The sequence below is a fragment of the Loxodonta africana genome, chromosome 15 (assembly GCF_030014295.1).
Source record: "Loxodonta africana isolate mLoxAfr1 chromosome 15, mLoxAfr1.hap2, whole genome shotgun sequence".
NCBI lineage: Eukaryota > Metazoa > Chordata > Mammalia > Proboscidea > Elephantidae > Loxodonta > Loxodonta africana.
The window spans coordinates 59781421-59798002 of NC_087356.1; the positions used below are offsets into that span (position 1 = coordinate 59781421).

A 16582-nucleotide genomic window follows, 5' to 3' on the forward strand; every position below is an offset into this window, starting at 1 on the left:
TTTTAGGTGAAGGGAAAACAACACACAATATAGGAAAGGTCAACACAACTGGACTAAACCAAAAGCAAAGAAGTTTCCTGATTAAACTGAATGCTTTGAAGGCCTGTGTAGCAGTGGCAGGGGTTTGGGGACCATGGTTTCAGGGGTCATCTAAGTCAACTGGCATAATAAAATCTATTAAGAAAACATTCTGCATCCCACTTCGGATTGTGGCATCTGGGGTCTTAAATGCTAGCAAGTAGCCATCTAAGACACATCAATTGGTCTCAACCCACCTGGAGCAAGGAAGAATGAAGAACACCAAAGACACAAGGTAATTATGAGCCTAAGAGACAGAAAGGACCACATAAACCAGAGACGACATCAGCTTGAGACCAGAAGAACTAGATGGTGCCTGGCCACAACCGATGACTGCCATGACAGGGAACAGAACAGGGAGCCCCTGAGGGAGCAGGAAAGCAGTGGGATGCAGACCCCAAATTCTCTTAAAAAGACCAGACTTGATGGTCAGGCTGGGACTAGAAGGACGCCAGAGGCCATGGTCTCCAGACTTTCTGTTACCCCTAGATGGGAATCATTCCCAAAGCCAACTCTTCAGACAGGGATTGGATTGGAATATGGGATGGAAAATGATACTGGTGGATCAAGTAGACACATGAGGCTATGTTGGCATCTCCTGTCTGGAGGGTAGATGAGAGGGCAGAGGGGGCCAGAAGCTGCCTGAATGGACACGAGGAGAGAGAGTGGAGGCAAGGACTGTGTTGTCTCATTAGGGGAGAGCAATTAGGATTGTATAGCAAGGTGTAAGTAAATTTTTGTATGAGAGACTGACCTTATTTGTAAACTTCACTTAAAGCACAATAAAAATTAATTAAAAAAAAAAAGCCTGTGGCCAAATAAGATACATCTACTAGTCCCATCCCAGATGGAGCAAAGGAGAATGAAGGAAACGAAAGACTCAAGGGAAAGATTAGTCCAAAGGACTAATGGACCACAACTACCACAACCTCCACCAGACTGAGCCCAGAACAACAAGATGGTACCTGGTTACCACCACCTACTGCTCTGGCAGGGATCACTATAGAGGGTCCCAGACAGAGCAGGAGAAAAACGTACAATAAAATTCAAATTCACACACACATACACAAAAACCAGGCTTGCTGGCCTGACAGAAACTCAAGAAATCCCTAGAGTATGACCACCAAACACCCTTTTAACTCACTACTGAAATCACTCCTGAGGTTCACCTTTCAGCCAAAGATTAGACACTTCTAAAGGGTCGCTATGAGTTGGAATTGACTTGACAGTAACGGCTTTTTTTTTGACGGGGCCAATAATAACATACATGAGGAACATGATTCGTAGTTCAATCATGTATACAAGACTAATGGGCATAGCAACCCCAAAGCAAAGACGAGAAGGCAGGAGGGACAGGAAAACTGGACAAATGGAAACAGGGAACCCGGGCCTGAGAAGAGGAGAGTGTTAACACATCTCAGGGTTGTCAACCAATGCCACAAAACAATTTGTGTATTGACTGTTGTCTTAGTTATCTACTGCTGCCATAACAGAGATACCACAATGGATGGCTTTAACAAAGAGAAATTAATTTTCTCACAGTCCTTTTTTTTTTTTTTTTTTAGTAGGTTACAAGTCCAAATTCAGGGAGTCGGCTCCAGGGGAAGTCTTTCTCTCTCTGTCATCTCTGGAGGAGGGTCCTTGTCCTCAATCTTCCCCTGGTCGAGGAGCTTCTCAGGTGGGTGGACCACATGTCCTAAGGATGCACTGTGTTCCCAGTGCTGCTTTCTTGGTGGTATGAGGTCCCCAACTCTGTGCTTGCTTCTCTTTCCTTTTATCTCTTGAGAGATAAAAGGTAGTGCAGGCCACACTCCAAGGGAACTCCCTTTACCTTGGATCAGGGAGGTGACCTGAGTGAGGGTGGTGTTACAATCCCACCCTAATCCTTTCAACATAAAATTACAATCAAAAATGGAGGACAAGCAGGCAATACTGGGAATCGTGGCCTAACCAAGTTGATACACATATTTTTGGGGGGACATAATTCAATCCATGACAACTGTTTAATGAGAAACTAATTTGCTCTGTAAACTTTGATCTAAAGCACAATAAAAATATATATACATATATAATTAAAATACATAAACAAGTGAAAAAAAAATCCTCACGAGTGGGCCAATAAGCAACTTCATGATAAACAGAAATGATTGATGCACAATCAACACCCATGGAAGCAGCAGTCAAGAAATAAACAGTGTATTGCATTGGGCAAATCTGCTGCAAAAGACCTCTTTAAAGTATTAAAAAGCAAAGATGTCACCTCGAGGACTAAGGTACACCTGACCCAAGCCATGATATTTTCAGTTCCCTTGTATACATGCAGAAACTGGACAATGAAAAAAGAAGACCAAAGAAGAATTGACACCTTTGAATTGTGGTGTTGGAGAAGAATATTGAATATACTGTGGACTGCCAAAAGAACGAACAAATCTCTCTTGGAAGAAGTACAACAAGAATGCTCCTTGGAAACAAGGATGGCGAGGCTTCTTCTCACGTGCCTTGGACATGTTATCAGGAGAGACCAGTCCCTGGAGTAGGGCATCATGCTTGGTAAAGTGGAGGGGCAGAGAAAAAGAAGAAAACCCTCAACTAGATGGACTGACACAGTGGCTGTAACAATGGGCTCAAGCATAAGAAGTGTTTCATTCTGTTGTGGATAGGATTGGTGTGAGTTGGAACCCATTCGTCGGTACCTGACAGCAACAGAGATGATCATGTGGTTCTTTTCCTTTGTTCTATTGATGTAGTGTATTACGTTGATAGATTTCCTAATGGTGAAGCATCCGTGCATCCCTGGAATAAATCCCACTTGGTCATGGTGAGAGGTGGAGCATTTCTTATTTAATTTAAAGTCCATTTAAAATAAGTAAAACTCAGCCCACTAGAAATAGCAGGAAACTTCTATTAAAGATATGTACCAAAAACCTACAACAAACACTGCATTTAATGGTCAGATGTTTGAAGCAGTCCCTTTAAAATCAGGAATGAGATAAGGATGGCTGCTATCATCACTTCTTACAACATTTTACTGAAGGTTTTCAATAGCACAGAGAGATGAAAAAAGAAAGGAACTAAAAGTTTTTGTTACGTTTTGCAAATTATGTGTTCTATTTGGAAACTCTATGGGGCAGTTCTACTCTGTCCTATAGGGTCTCTATGAGTTGGAATCGACTCGATGGCAGTGGGTTTATTTGTAGAAAACCCCATAAAATCTACAGTCTTAAAGAATAAATAATTTAGCAGGTTTTTTAATATGAAATCAATATGCAAAATAAATTGTAATCTGTTATACCAGTAACAGATAAAAAATATTTTAAAATACCTTTTACAGTAGCAACAGAAAATATGAAGTGCTAAGTAATTCATAAATGACTGATATGGAAAAAATTATAAAGCTTTATTGAAATACATTTAAAGACCTAAATAGAGATATACCGTTTATAGGAAGACAATTATTAGAAAAACATCTATTCTCCCAAAATTAGCCTATAAATTAAATGTAAGTCCAATCAAATTACAAACAGGCTTTTTCATGGAACTTGACGAGGTGAATAAAAAATGTATATGGAAGAGTAAAGAGCAAAAAAAGTCACAGTGATTTTGACGAATAGGAGGAGTAGGAAGAATTGACCTCCAAGTTATTGAACCCTATTAAAAGCCATAGTGGGTAAGCTGGGATGGCACTGGACAGGGATACACAAACAGTGGAGAACGGAGAACCAGTAATAAGCCCGCGCCTATGTGACAATATCTGACGGAGGTGACACCACAGCCAGTGGGGGACACGATAGACTAGTTAGTAAATGATAGTTATCCAAATGACAAAAAAAAGGATTGAAGTGGATTAAAGACCTAGATGTAAAAAGCATTACTTCTAGAAGAAAATGCAGGAGTAAAAAAGGAGTTCCTAAATAAGACAAAAAAAAAAAAAAGAGCACAGATTACAAAATAATAGGTAAAAAATTTTATATTCAAATTAAAAAATGAAATTGGTATTCTTCAAAAGGTACCATTATACTGTGGTCATATTTTTAAAAAATCTAATCATTTAGAGATACATACCTAAATATTTAGGAATAAAATTATACCTGGGATTTGCTTCAAAATAACCCGGGGTGAAGGAATGGGTAGGGTTACTATTGATAGATCATGGCTGTGAGTTGGGAATTGTTGAAGCCGAGTGATTGGGTATATGGAAACTCACCAAACTTTCGTTTTAGTATATGATATATAATTTTTCATGCAAAAGATAAAAAGATGTAAAAGATTCTAGTTTGCACTTACCAGATTAGCAAAAAATTTAAAATCTGAAAATTCTAAATGTTGACAAGGACTTGGGAGCCCTGGTGGCACAGTGGTTAAGAGCTCAGCTGCTCACCAAAAGGTCTGCAGTTTGGATCCACCAGCCGCTCCTTGGAAACCCTGTGAGGCAGTTCTCCTCTGTCCTATAGGGTCGCTATGAGTCAGAATCGACTTGACGGCAACAGGTTTGGTTTTTGGTTTGGCCAAGGACATGAAAAAGTGAGAAATTTTATACACAAATAATATGAACGTGGAAACCCTGGTGGCGTAGTGGTTAAGTGCTATGGCTGCTAACCATACGGTCAGCAGTTCGAATCTGCAGGCGCTCCTTGGAAACCCCACGGGGCAGTTCTACTCTGTCCTATAGGGTCACTATGAGTCGGAATCAACTCGACGGCACTGGGTAATACGAACATAAATTGGCACAACCAGTTTGGAAGCAAAGTTGGTATCTAGTAAAACTGAAGCTTGTTTTTTACTACCCAGGTGCTTGTTCACTACCCAGCTGCTCCCTGTCTAGGCTAACTCCCAGGGACCCTCTTGCTCAGGGAAGCATGTACAAAAATGTTCCTAGGCCCATTGTTTTAATGGCAAAAAAACTGGAAACGGCTGAAATGTCTGTTCGTAGAACAATGTGTGACTAAATGGTGGTCTATTTACATAATGAAATGAAAGTGAACTAATTGGAGCTGCACTAACATTGGTAACTGTCAGCCACTTGGTGGGAGAAACAGGAACATGCAAAATACAGACGTAATAACCACTTATAGGAAGTGTAATACAAACCATGTAAAACTGAGCAATATGTTTTAGGGATGCACACACATGTAGTAAGATGAAAGAGAAAAACTAAGCATGTTAAGTTCAAAATTCAGAATAGTGGTGACTCATGAAGGGGAAGGGCACAAAGACGACGCTGCAGGGACTGCAAGGTTTTCTTAAGCTGGGTGGTAGGTACCTGAGTGTGCATTGTATTGCTTCGTTCCTTTGTATGGAATAAAGGAATCTACGTTTAAAAAATAATTTTTTTTTCAGGTAAGAGGAGGGGATGTGGCAGGGGGAAGTGAGAGAAGAGGGAGTAATGAAATTCGTCTCAGTTCAACAAGCTTTTATCGAGAACAGATGAATGAAACCTTCCCTGTCCTACAAGGTACATGGTCATCTGCCAGAAGGAAAAACGCTGAGTGTTTTCATTCCAAAGGTGAAGACAGCTACCGCGAAAGCATCACTTCTGGCCAAACCCCTGATGAGATCCCCCTATGACAAAGCACCAGTGGCTATTTTTTTTTTTTTTTTTTTGGTGCGAAGTTGTAATATTCTTTCATCCTAATTTATATTTTGCCTTTTTTTGTTGTTGTCACCAGTGGCCTTTTGATCCCAGGTGAAGGCTCAGCCCTGCTTTTCCTTGTTCTTCATCCCATCTGCTCCCTCCCGTCTCCTGTACCTTCAGAATGGCTTCTAGGTTTGAGTCTGTAATGACACTCATGCAATAAAAGTAGAATGTATTACAATGCCGAGTGCATCTTTCATGTAGCTTCTGGAAGTGAATTAGTGGGATTCACTTGGGAGAGAGAATGGCAGTGCTGAGTGTGAAGGACTTGATGCCTGTTGCTCTCTCCTGACACGTAAAACTAACTCCAGGTGGCAGGGAAAACCATCCGTGCTAAGGCACAGCTGCCTAGGCTTCTGGCTCATTAATCATTGAGTCACCTCTTTAGGAGGGACACGTATCTGCCCTGGTGCCTGGCTCCAGGAGAAGAAAACAAAGGTATGTGCCAGGCTTTGTGTCAGTTAGGCAGGAGGCAAAGCACCTGGTGGTCATCCTGGTATCATCAGCACCATCTCCTACCGCCTCCACTCTGTGGCTTCCCTGTGGCCTTCCTGGGGGAGTCCCTGATTTCCTCATGGCCTTCCTGGGGAGTCCCTGCCTTCTTCATGGCCTTCCTGGGGGAGTCCCTGATTTCCTCATGGCCTTCCTGGGGGAGTCCCCAATTTCCACAAAGCCTTCCTGGGAGCCTGCAACGATTAATGATCAATGATTGCCTGATGGGCAATCTGGTCCCAGGGCCACATGCAAACTGCTGCAGATTCTGGCTCCTTCCACTCTTGTCACACCTTCTGCTGGAACTTAAGGCCCTGGATGGGCTCTCCAACTCTTTTTTCCAGCTTTGTTCCACCTCTGGGTCTCACAGTAACACAAGACGTCAACCAAGTGTCCGCAGATCTGAAAGAGACCAAACAGAATCACGGACTTATCACGCGCCCCAGACCACAGCATCTCTGTTTCCCTTCAGGTCCCTGCCTCTTCCTTCTATCTTTTTATCTCTTCTGTTACTTCCCAACCCACTGTAACATAATGCCCTACCCCTGCATATACTTATCATATGCAATTCTTTCTAATTCTTTTGTATCTTTTGGCCTTCCTAAACCAATGTCCCTCCTAGCATCTTCCCAGATCCTGGTTGATATCCCCACCTTGATCTCAGGGAGAGAAACCTAATGCTCTCAATACTAACATAATATATGCCAGTTGCTGTCAAGTCCATGTGTGTCAGAGTAGAACTGTGCTCCATAGGGTTTTCAATGGCGGTGACCTTTTGGAAGCAAATTGCCAGGCCTTTCTTCTGAGGCATGTCTGGGTGGGTTCTAACCGCCAACCTTTTGGTTAGTAGTCAAGCACTTAACCATTTGCACTGTTCATGGTCTCCAATATATGATAATAGCTAACATCTATTTTTAATTAAGGACTTGACATGCCAGGCCAGGTCCTGAACACTGATTTAGTATATATACTTATTTAGGGTATATACTATTATTCTCATTTTACAAATGAGGAAACTGAGGCACAGTTTAAGTAACTAACCCAAGTAACTTCGCACAAGCTAATAAGTGAAGGAGCCGAGACGCAAACCCAGATAGTCCTCTCCTGAGCCTGCACCTATACTAGCGTATAGAAGCTGTCTCCTGAAAGCTAAAGTACATCGCACACTCTGCCTGTCCCCTTCCGTTTTTCCCTTCCTCTCATAGCTTACAACGCATGACAGCTTCCTTGACTTGGTGAAAGCCGCCGTCAGGGCCCCTGCCATCCACGTAGTACATGAAGCGGAGCTCAGCAGGGTACGAGGCTCGGGTCAAGCCCGAGAGCAGCGGGATGGTGCAGCCCTCCGCTGTGGGGGCCTCCGTCAGGGCCTGCAGCATCTGGTACCTGCACCACGGGTCCTGGAGGAAGCCTGGGGTGATGAGCAGCACACGGCAGTGACTATTGCTTAGTGCCTGGCACAGCTCCGACACAATGGCGCCACCTGGGGTTGCGTCGCGAAGCTGCAGGTAGCAGCGCAAGCTGGCAGCACTGCCCTCCAGGTAGGAGACCAGTTTCTGAGCAGCTGCCAGGTCCTCCTCACTGTGGCACACACAGACATCATAGTCTTTGGTCCAGCGGCCACTGCTGCTGGCGCCCATGGGTGCTGGTGGCGGGGTGGGAGACTTGACTGAGCTGAGGCTCAGGGGTGGGGAGCTGTCCTGTGAGGTCGGCCGGGAAACATCACCAGGCGTGCTTTCTGAAGAGAAGGGCAGCTTCTTGGGCTTCTTCAACAGGGCCTGCCTGAACCAGCCTGTGGGAGAAACACACAGCTCAGGCATGCATGTTCACTCACCCGGCACAGCGGAGTCCCAGCGGGGTCTGGGTTCCTGCACCCCATCGGAAAAAACACCTCATTCTCAGAGACCCATTGCTGCTCTACTTTTGTATGTTCTTCAGGACTCGCCTAAAAGTTCCCTCTATCTTTAAAGGCCCCAGGAATACATGACAACTTTAGAATCCTTACATGGGAGTGTCTTACCAGCCTGACTGAGAAAGATGGCCTTGCCCTGCCCTAGGCCATCTAATTTCTGGAGCCCCCAGCCCTCCTTAACCACAGCTTCCTACTAGACCCGACTATTCAGCCCTCGGTGAGCGGTGATGGTGAGCTGGTGAGCGCTGTGAGTAGAGCTATGTTATGCTAATAAGGATCAGTCAGTCCCCAAAGCCCACTTCCAGCCCTGGAGGGAGGTGAATCTATGTTAAGATGAACTATCCATTATGGAAAGGCAGGAGGGGGCACTGGCATCTAACTGGTACAGAGAAATCCCAGATTGTTGCTAAATGGGTAAAACAAAAGCACAGAAGAGGGCTACTGCTCAGAGCTCCAGAGGAGCACAGGGCTTAGTCATTCGGAAGCCACACTTTGAGTCAGACACACAGATGGGACTGTGGATCGCTGCTTGCTTTCTGTATGACCTGAAGCAAGTTAGTCCCTGTCTCCATTTCTCCATCTATAAAATGGATTCCCTTTAGCTGTCGTTGACGATGAGCTGAGATAATGCAGCGTCTGCTACAGTGTAAGTACCCCATAATGATATTAACTCAGCTTCCCTAGCTTTTGATAGGGACAGATAGTTTGATATCCTGGAGGCTGAGTAGTTTTCTCTCTCTCTGCTTGGCTCCTTCCTCTGAATGGTTCTGGAAAAAAGATTTACATGACAAGAGAAGAGACACAACGTTGAGCACTCAGAACCATGGTCTCCAGGCTAGGAGGATCAGCGGGACAGGCCTGGAAAACCGATGAGCCAAGAGGATTGGCGAGTCCGCTGATGCACGTCTCCCCTCCTCACCCTCCCCAGAGCACCTGGACCCTGAAATCAGGCCAGGAGCATCACCCCCATCCTCAGCCTCCCTGCATCTCCCCCATGTTTGGACCAGGCAGGTCTCCTGCCTCATCAATATGGACACTGAGGACTACACTCATAGGAACAGGCACAGAAGTAGGAATCTGGTTCTACTCACCAGCCATCCTGCCCATGGGCTTCTTGGACTGGGAGCGAGGAGTTGGCAGGGAGGTTGGTGATGTCATAGTGTTGGACCCAAAAGTAACCCCTGAGGCCAGGCATTGGTAAAGCAGAAGGGAGCAGACCCAGTCTTGACCTCATGGAGCAGCCATCCTACAAGGGACAGAGAGAGGGAATCACAAGAGCTTTACCCACTCTACTCTTAGTCCCAGGGGGTGGGCTCCTGGACGTTCAATTTCTGTCCTATAGCCTGATGGGGGCTCCACCTCTAAATAGGCCCCTGGTGGGATTAGGAACAGACACTACTCTGATTGCAGCTGGTTTCTAGACAAACCCAGATCTGTGGAGTGTGGTCAGACTTACAGGGTATGAGCTCAGCATGACCCAGCAGAATGACTGTTTTCTGTTCACCTGGCCGGGGGTACATTCTGGGGCTGGGGAAGGGCAGCTGGTAGGCAGGTCCTTATAAGCACGTCCTGTGTAAATGCTGAAATGGGAGAAAGACAGTTGCTATTTGGTCAAATAATAATGTATCCAGGCAGATGGATGCTGAGCAGTAGACCCTGGAAAGACTTCTCCTCCAAGTCTGCCTTCCCCTGAAAACCCATTCATCCCTTCCTCCCTCAGCTGTCAGCTCAGGGAGGTAGTATTACAGAGTAGGGAAGCCTGTACACTCTGTAGTCAGAATTCTTAGACTTACCTCCCACTCACCACAGCCCTTGGCAAGCTACTTAATCTTGTTAAGCTTCAGCTGCTCCATCTGTAAAACAGAGATAATACTAGAACCTGCTTTTCAGCATTGTTGCGAAGATTACATGAAATACTCCATGAAAGACTCCCTTTGCCATGAGACCAGAAGAACTGGATGGTGCCCAGCTATCATTACTGAACGTTTTGATCAAAGATTCTGTAGAAGAATCCTGATCAAAAAGGGGAAAATGCAGAACTGAATTTCAAATTTTCATGGATTCCAGAGTTTTTGGATCCACGGAGGCTGGATGAACCCCCAACACTATTGCCCTGAGAATAATCTTTAAACCTTAAACCAAAAGTGTCCCTTAAAGTCTTCTTAAAACCAAACAATAGTTTAGCTTAACTACTAAAGAATCTCTGCCTCAAGCATTATGCTCTTTTAAAATCTATCTATATGGGATTAAATTGACAACAGCCACTGGAAAGATTAGATGGGAACCTTAGGAGGCAGGGAATTTATATCAATGGGGGAGGAAAAAATCAGAAAAGGAGGATGAGAATAGTTGCACAATTCAAAGAACATAATCAATGTCACTGAATTGTACATGTAGACACTTGAATTGGTGTTATGTTTTTGCTATGTATATTCTCAACAACAACAAAAAATAAATTACTTTTTTTAAAAAAAGATTACATGAAATAATGTAGGTAAAGTGTTAATGGGACCTGGCAAATAATAAATGCCAGAAAATGTTGCAGGTTAGTTTGTATTTAAAAAAATCTTGGCATTGCAGAGATGTATTATATTCAAGGATTAGAAGACTCAATATTGTAAAGTCAGTTTTCTCCAAATTGATCTGTAGATCATCGCTATGCCAAATTCCAAAAGTGTGTGTTTAGTCTTAGCTGTGGTGGCCGGGTTGTCAAACTACTTCTAAATTTATATGGAAATGAAAAAGACCAAGGATATCTTAAATTAACTTCTGGTCAAAAGTCTTTAAGAGTTAGTGTACAACTTGGCATGCTGTCTTCCCAACACAATGACAGGGGATGTCCCTGATGGTGGCAGCTTTCAGCCTAGGTCCTTGGGAGAAGACTGTGTGGAGCCGAACCTGCCCCTGATTCAAGACGAGGCTGTGGTGTTCAAGTGACACTTCTCCAGGTGAAGGTCTGGGAGGGAACCTGGCTATAGAGGACAAAGCTATGGAGCAGCTGGCAGAAGGGCTGCTTTCTCTCTATTTGCCAGATCTGCAGGGAACAAAATAAACCCTCTGGGAACTTACACAGAGTGATATTAGTAGACACACTAAAATAAGAGGTTTCAAATTTTACAGAATGCCACTCTATGTTGGACATTGTGGGGTTTACAATAAACTCTACACAAAGAATTCGGTTTTGTCCTTTGTTCCTGAGAGACTGAAAGATAACCTCTAAAACTCTGGAATTTCCTCAGTGGCTAACGTGTCTTTGATGAGGCCTCCAGACGACACCTCACGATTGTTGCTATGAGGTGCCTCTTGGGTGGGGGCTGGCCAGGTCAGAAAGACCTACCACATGACATTAGCCAATTTCAGGGGAAGGTGGCTGATTTGGTCAGTCATGCGGATGTATTGAGGACCCAATCAGGGCTGTGGACACAGAAGCTGTATGGGCTTCCTGGTTGGTGATAGACATTGATGCACATAGGAGGTAGTGTGTCCCTTTTGGGGCCTGGAAGTTTCAAGTTGGGAATCTTAAACCTCACCTTATGCATTTCTTCATTTGTATCCCTTTTGCTATAATAAAACTGTAATCCTAAGTATAGCACTTTCCTGAGTTTTTTGAGTTGTTCACTGAATCATCAAACCCGAGGGAGTAAGTAGGAGCCACCAGGTCAGAAACAAGGGGACCCTGGGGACCCCAAGCTTATGGCTGACATCCTGGAGGGGCTGTGAGAAAACCCCAGATTTGTAACCAGCAGGTCAGAAGTTAGGGTGTAGTGAGGAACCCCAAGCTTGAGGCTGACATCTGAAGTCTTGGGCCAACTCAGCAGTCTGAGGACTGTGCCCTTTAACTTGTGAGCTCTGACCTAGCTCTCTCTGGTGGGTCAGGTCAGAGGAAGAAGTGCTGCATGGGTAGCTGAATTGGAATTGAATTCCTCCCATTTAGTTAGTGTCAGAGAAGTGAAATAAATCACCGGCAATTATAGAGATATTACTGCTCTGTTCGCTGAAGCTAAACACTATTATACCATGTTGACGAGCATAAGGGATGCTGATGAGTCATAAAAATACACCCAAGTTAGAGACAGAGAGAGAAAGGTGCACTTACACTGTAGCAAAGTGGTAGAAAGAAGAGTTGGGATGGGTACAGCCAGCCCAAAGGATGTGAAAAGTTGAACATTCCTGTGCATATGTGTTTCTCTTCATACCTAATATTCTTTGCATTTAAGCAAACCTAAGTGGTAGACAGAAGTCAAGGCAATACCTTCTACCACTGTGTTACATTTTGAAATCCTTTTCCTGCTCAGGGATGGCTGTCTCTCCACATCTTCATTTCAACCGCTCAAGGTGCTTTTCTTCCAGTAGTAGACATAATGCCATTTGTTTTTTTTATTACTTAAATACTTTTTCAAATGTAATTTTAAAATTCATTATTTCGGCCTTGAAACACTTAACAGCCTCGAAAATCATTTGATTTTTTATGATTGTCTCAAGGTTAAAAATTAGTATAACATTTTTATCTACTTAACAGATGTAGATTTACAAGTTTCCATTTCTCATTTCATGAAATGACTTGCTTTTCTGGTGATACAATGCTGATTTTTGGTAACTGTCCTTTTCGTTGCTTGGTTAAGAAGAAATCCAATGTCACCAGAAGTGGGTGAGATAAGCCCTTGTGAAGAGCGTAATAGAAAAGTTCAAACACAGGACATAACCACATCTTTGACACTGGATAACACAGCAAGATGGCAGATAAATTCCATTAACCATATATGCTATCTGCTTTCTGGAGTCTAAAGCCCTGCTGTCCCCTCCTTGTTCCTTTGCAGTTCTTGTGTAGCTAGGGTTGGGGAGCTTTCACATATACAAATATGCTTTAATATTTACGAGATTTAGTAATCCCCCTTGCCGTCAACTGGATTCTGACTAATAGCCACCCTATAGGACAGAGTAGAACTGCCCCATAGGGTTTCCAAAGCTGTAAGTCTATAGAAGCAGCCTGCCACACCTTTCTCCCGCAGCACGGCTGGTGAGTTCAAACTACTACAGGCTTTTGGGTTAGCAGCCAAGTACTTATCCACTGTGAAACCAGGGCTCCTCAGACTTAGTTATATATTGAGATCCAGTTGTCAGGCAGGTCAGGAGATAATGAACCCAAATCTCCAATAGCTCTATCCTCTGATTCGCTGTGTGGCCCTGTGCGGTCACTTTTTCCTGTGCTTCCAAAAAATTCATAAAGTAGAATAATTTATACCTAAATAGCCACTTGGTAAGGGGCTCTGGGGGTGCAGCAGTTAAGCACTCAGCTTCTAACTGAAAGGTTGGTGGTTCGAATCCACCAGCAGCTCCATGGTAGAAAGATGTGGCAATGTGCTTCCATAAAGATTAAAGCCTTGGAAACCCTACGGGGCAGTTCTACACTGTCCTATAAGGTCACTCTGAGTCAGAATCGATTCAAGGGCAATGGGTTTTTCGATTTAAAGTACTCACTTGTTAGATAATCGCAAAGGTTTGATAGAAAATTTGTAAAGAGCTTCCTCAAAACAGCATTGGTATGAAACTTATCGTGTTTCTTGGAATGCTTTCCCAATATTCTACGTAGGAACTTATTACGGGTGGGAAATGTAGTCAAGTTTCACTATATAAAATCCAAAGTGTATTAACTACCATTTTACCATTACCAATATCGAACTGGTCTCCAATGTCTATCATACAGGGAATGTCCTGACACTTATCATTAGAACACTTACCTTCTATAATTCATATTACATTTCTATTAAGCTGGAATCACTATCTGTGCTAGACAGAATAATGGTCCCCAAAGATGTCTACGACCTAATCCTCAAAACCTGTGACTAGCACAATTAAAAAAAAAAAAAAAACCCTAAATGTGACTTCCGTTGACAGTCATTCCTGATCCTCAGTGGCCCCTGGGTTAGGTGCCTCAGCCTCTCCAGGAGTCTGTATGTTCCTCCTAGCTCCACTTACCCGTGTATTCTGATGTCTAACGTGTCTTCATGAGGACGGCATTGAGCCTGCGGTGCGCAGTGTTCCACTCTTGCAGTAGTAGCACGATGCCTCCACAGGTCCTTAACCCTCAACACAGCGATGCATCTTCACTGTCACAAAGGCAATCACAAAAGCAGAGGGAGTGGCTGTGGCCAGAACAGACAAGGATATAAGGAGACAGTGAGATAAACAAGGCACCCGATGGCCCAGGGGTTAAGCTCTCCCACCAGCCGCTCTAGGGGAGAAAGATGTGGCAGTCTGCTTCCCTAAAGTTTTACAGCCTTGGAAGCCCTATAGGGCAGTTCTATCCTGTCCCATAGGGTCGCTGTGAGTCGGAATCAACTCAAGGACAGTGGGTTTTTGGTTTGGTGATAGAAACAGTATCTAAAGTTAAAGAAGCATAGCAACAGAGCCAAGGTCTTCAGGAGAGGTTCTCTGCATGAACTTCTCTGCACAGAAAAGGTGACAGCTCTCTCTGAGGGCCTCTTCACCTCTGTTTACATGTTCGCGGTGAAGAGGAAGCAGGTGAAAAGAAAGGCATGAGAAAGGTGCTGAGTCAGGGGAAGATGTGCCCGGAGACGGACCAGGAAGGAGAAACAAGCCCGGGACTGAAGGCGGGGGGGTGCCTCTAGATCGAAGTCAGGCCGGACCTCCCCGACCACCGGCCGCCACCCCGACCCCGGCCCCGGCGCGGAGACCCGCCTCCCGCCCGCGCCTAAGCCCAGGCCTCACCTGGGCGCGGGGCTGTGCAGCGCGTCCGGGCTGCCTGCGACCCGGCCCTGGCCGAGGGGAAGTGCAGCGCTCAGGCACGGCGGCCCGCGGCTTCCCCGGAAACGGCGCCTGCGCGCGGCTGGCGGCCCCTCCTCCGGACGCTGGCTGCGCTCGGGCTCGCCCGGCGCGGTGAGGACCCTGGCCGGCCGCCCGGAGAGCGTGCGTCGGCCGCCCTTCCGTCCTCCCGGCCAGGGCTGCCTCTTTCCGTCCGCGCCCACTCGGCCGCCCGGAGCCGGGCCCTGGCCTTCCGAAGGCGCGGAGGGTGGACGACGGCCGGCTCGGTCGTAGGCGTGCGTCCCCCGCGCCACTAACGGACAGACCCGAGCCTGGCTCCCGAGTTCCCGGACACCCGCCCGGAAAACCTGCAGCCCTGGTTTTGTTCTACGTGGGGAGAAGGAAAGAAATCCATATTTCACTCATTTAGTCCTCTTAAGGGAGCCCTGGTGGCGCAACGGTTAGGAGCTCGGCTGCTAACCAAAGGGTCGCCAGTTCGAATCCACCAGGCGCTCCTTGGAAACCCGACAGGCAGTTCTACTCTGTCCTGGAGGGTCGCTGTGAGTCGGAATTGACTCGACGGCAACGGATTATTATATATACCTATACGTACAATTGAGAAAAAAGAGGCTTGGAAATTAATCGACTCTAAGAAAGGTCACAAGGCATAAGTGGTAAAATGGGGCTTGCGTGTGGAAGAGGCCTCCTAGTGTGGCGGCGGTGAAGTCAGACCAGCCGGGCAGAAGCGCCTGGGGCGCGCCCTACACCCTGCAAGTGTCCAAGCTGCAAACTGTGACGGCCACGCTGTGCTCTGCTCCTCCGGCAGTGACTGGCTTTAGCGCAGCGCTGTTCTGCAGGCTGCTAACAGAGATGCTGCAGAGTGAGATGGATGCAAAATACGACAGTGGGTATTGGTGATGGTCGCACAGCTGAATGATGGAAGTGGTTCCATTGAATTGTACAAGTGAAAAGTATTGAATTGGCAAATGTTGTGTTTCCCATATTTTTACAACAATAAAAAAGAGCAGTGTGGGCAAGATATGGGAAATCCTATGCTAAGCCAAGCTAAGAGATGCACTGACTTCTGGACTTCTTAGGGTCCTTGAGATGTTGATGAGTGTAGGGTAATGCTATTCAGCTATAGTGCATCCCCCCCTAGTGCAGTGAGCTTTTCACTTCCCTGAAGCATTCAGGGGATGAACTCGGGATGGACTCAGGCTAAGGTACCAGGCCGGGAGTGGCATGATACTGTGTTGGTGGCCGAGGCCGAGGAACGGCTTAGCAACAAGAAGAAAAACATCTGGGCCTGTACCTGACGTCCCTGGGAACACTGGCTGCCCAAGGACTTGGGAGAAAAACAATGAGCCTTGGTCCCAGCTGAAATGGTATGTGAGTGTGTGTCCCTTGCTAGGCAGTTTCAGAGCACTAAACTGGTCCAGCCGCCACCCTAGGCCATGGGCCCATCAGTAAGCTTCCCAGTAAACCATATGTCACGATCACTGGTTGCAGAGCCTGACTTCGGTCTCTTGGAGATGCGGCGGACCTTGGGTTCAGGTGCCGCTGGGCTGTTACCCAACAATGAACAACACAAAGCACCAAGGGGAGCACAGAACATGCGGCAGTCCCCAAACTGACTTCACCATACAAGGATCATCAGTATCTCCCTGAACAGGGTTCCATGGCACGTCAGCTCGGGGAACCCCATCCTA

At 45.8% G+C, this 16582-nt stretch overlaps 1 protein-coding gene across 2 annotated transcripts; it reads right to left on the bottom strand.

Moving 5' to 3' along the window:
- Nucleotides 1–3625: 3625 nt before the first annotated feature.
- Nucleotides 3626–14930, bottom strand: TIRAP (TIR domain containing adaptor protein). 2 transcript variants are annotated; one of them, XM_010597134.3, is made up of 7 exons: nucleotides 14841–14930; nucleotides 14088–14254; nucleotides 9905–9964; nucleotides 9568–9691; nucleotides 9203–9357; nucleotides 7413–7991; nucleotides 3626–6604 (listed from the first exon to the last, which is right to left on the bottom strand). In XM_010597134.3, exons 5-7 carry the CDS (start codon nucleotides 9267–9269, stop codon nucleotides 6585–6587), a joined length of 666 nt encoding a protein of 221 aa, XP_010595436.1. In that variant the 5' UTR covers nucleotides 9270–9357; nucleotides 9568–9691; nucleotides 9905–9964; nucleotides 14088–14254; nucleotides 14841–14930; the 3' UTR covers nucleotides 3626–6584. The 2 variants fall into 2 exon arrangements, with proteins under 2 accessions (XP_010595436.1, XP_023412833.1); XM_023557065.2 differs by lacking the exon at nucleotides 14841–14930 and having other exon boundaries at nucleotides 14088–14791.
- Between the last annotated feature and the right edge of the window lie 1652 nt (nucleotides 14931–16582).

Bases quoted from the DNA above. Each gene is read 5' to 3' on its own strand.
- TIRAP (XM_010597134.3), bottom strand. From the start codon at position 9,269: ATGACATCACCAACCTCCCTGCCAACTCCTCGCTCCCAGTCCAAGAAG. The intron at 7,992-9,202 runs GTGAGTAGAACC...TTTCTCCCACAG, and splicing joins GCCCATGGGCAGGATGGCTG to GCTGGTTCAGGCAGGCCCTG. The intron at 6,605-7,412 runs GTAAGCTATGAG...GGTCTCTTTCAG, and splicing joins CAAGGAAGCTGTCATGCGTT to ATCTGCGGACACTTGGTTGA.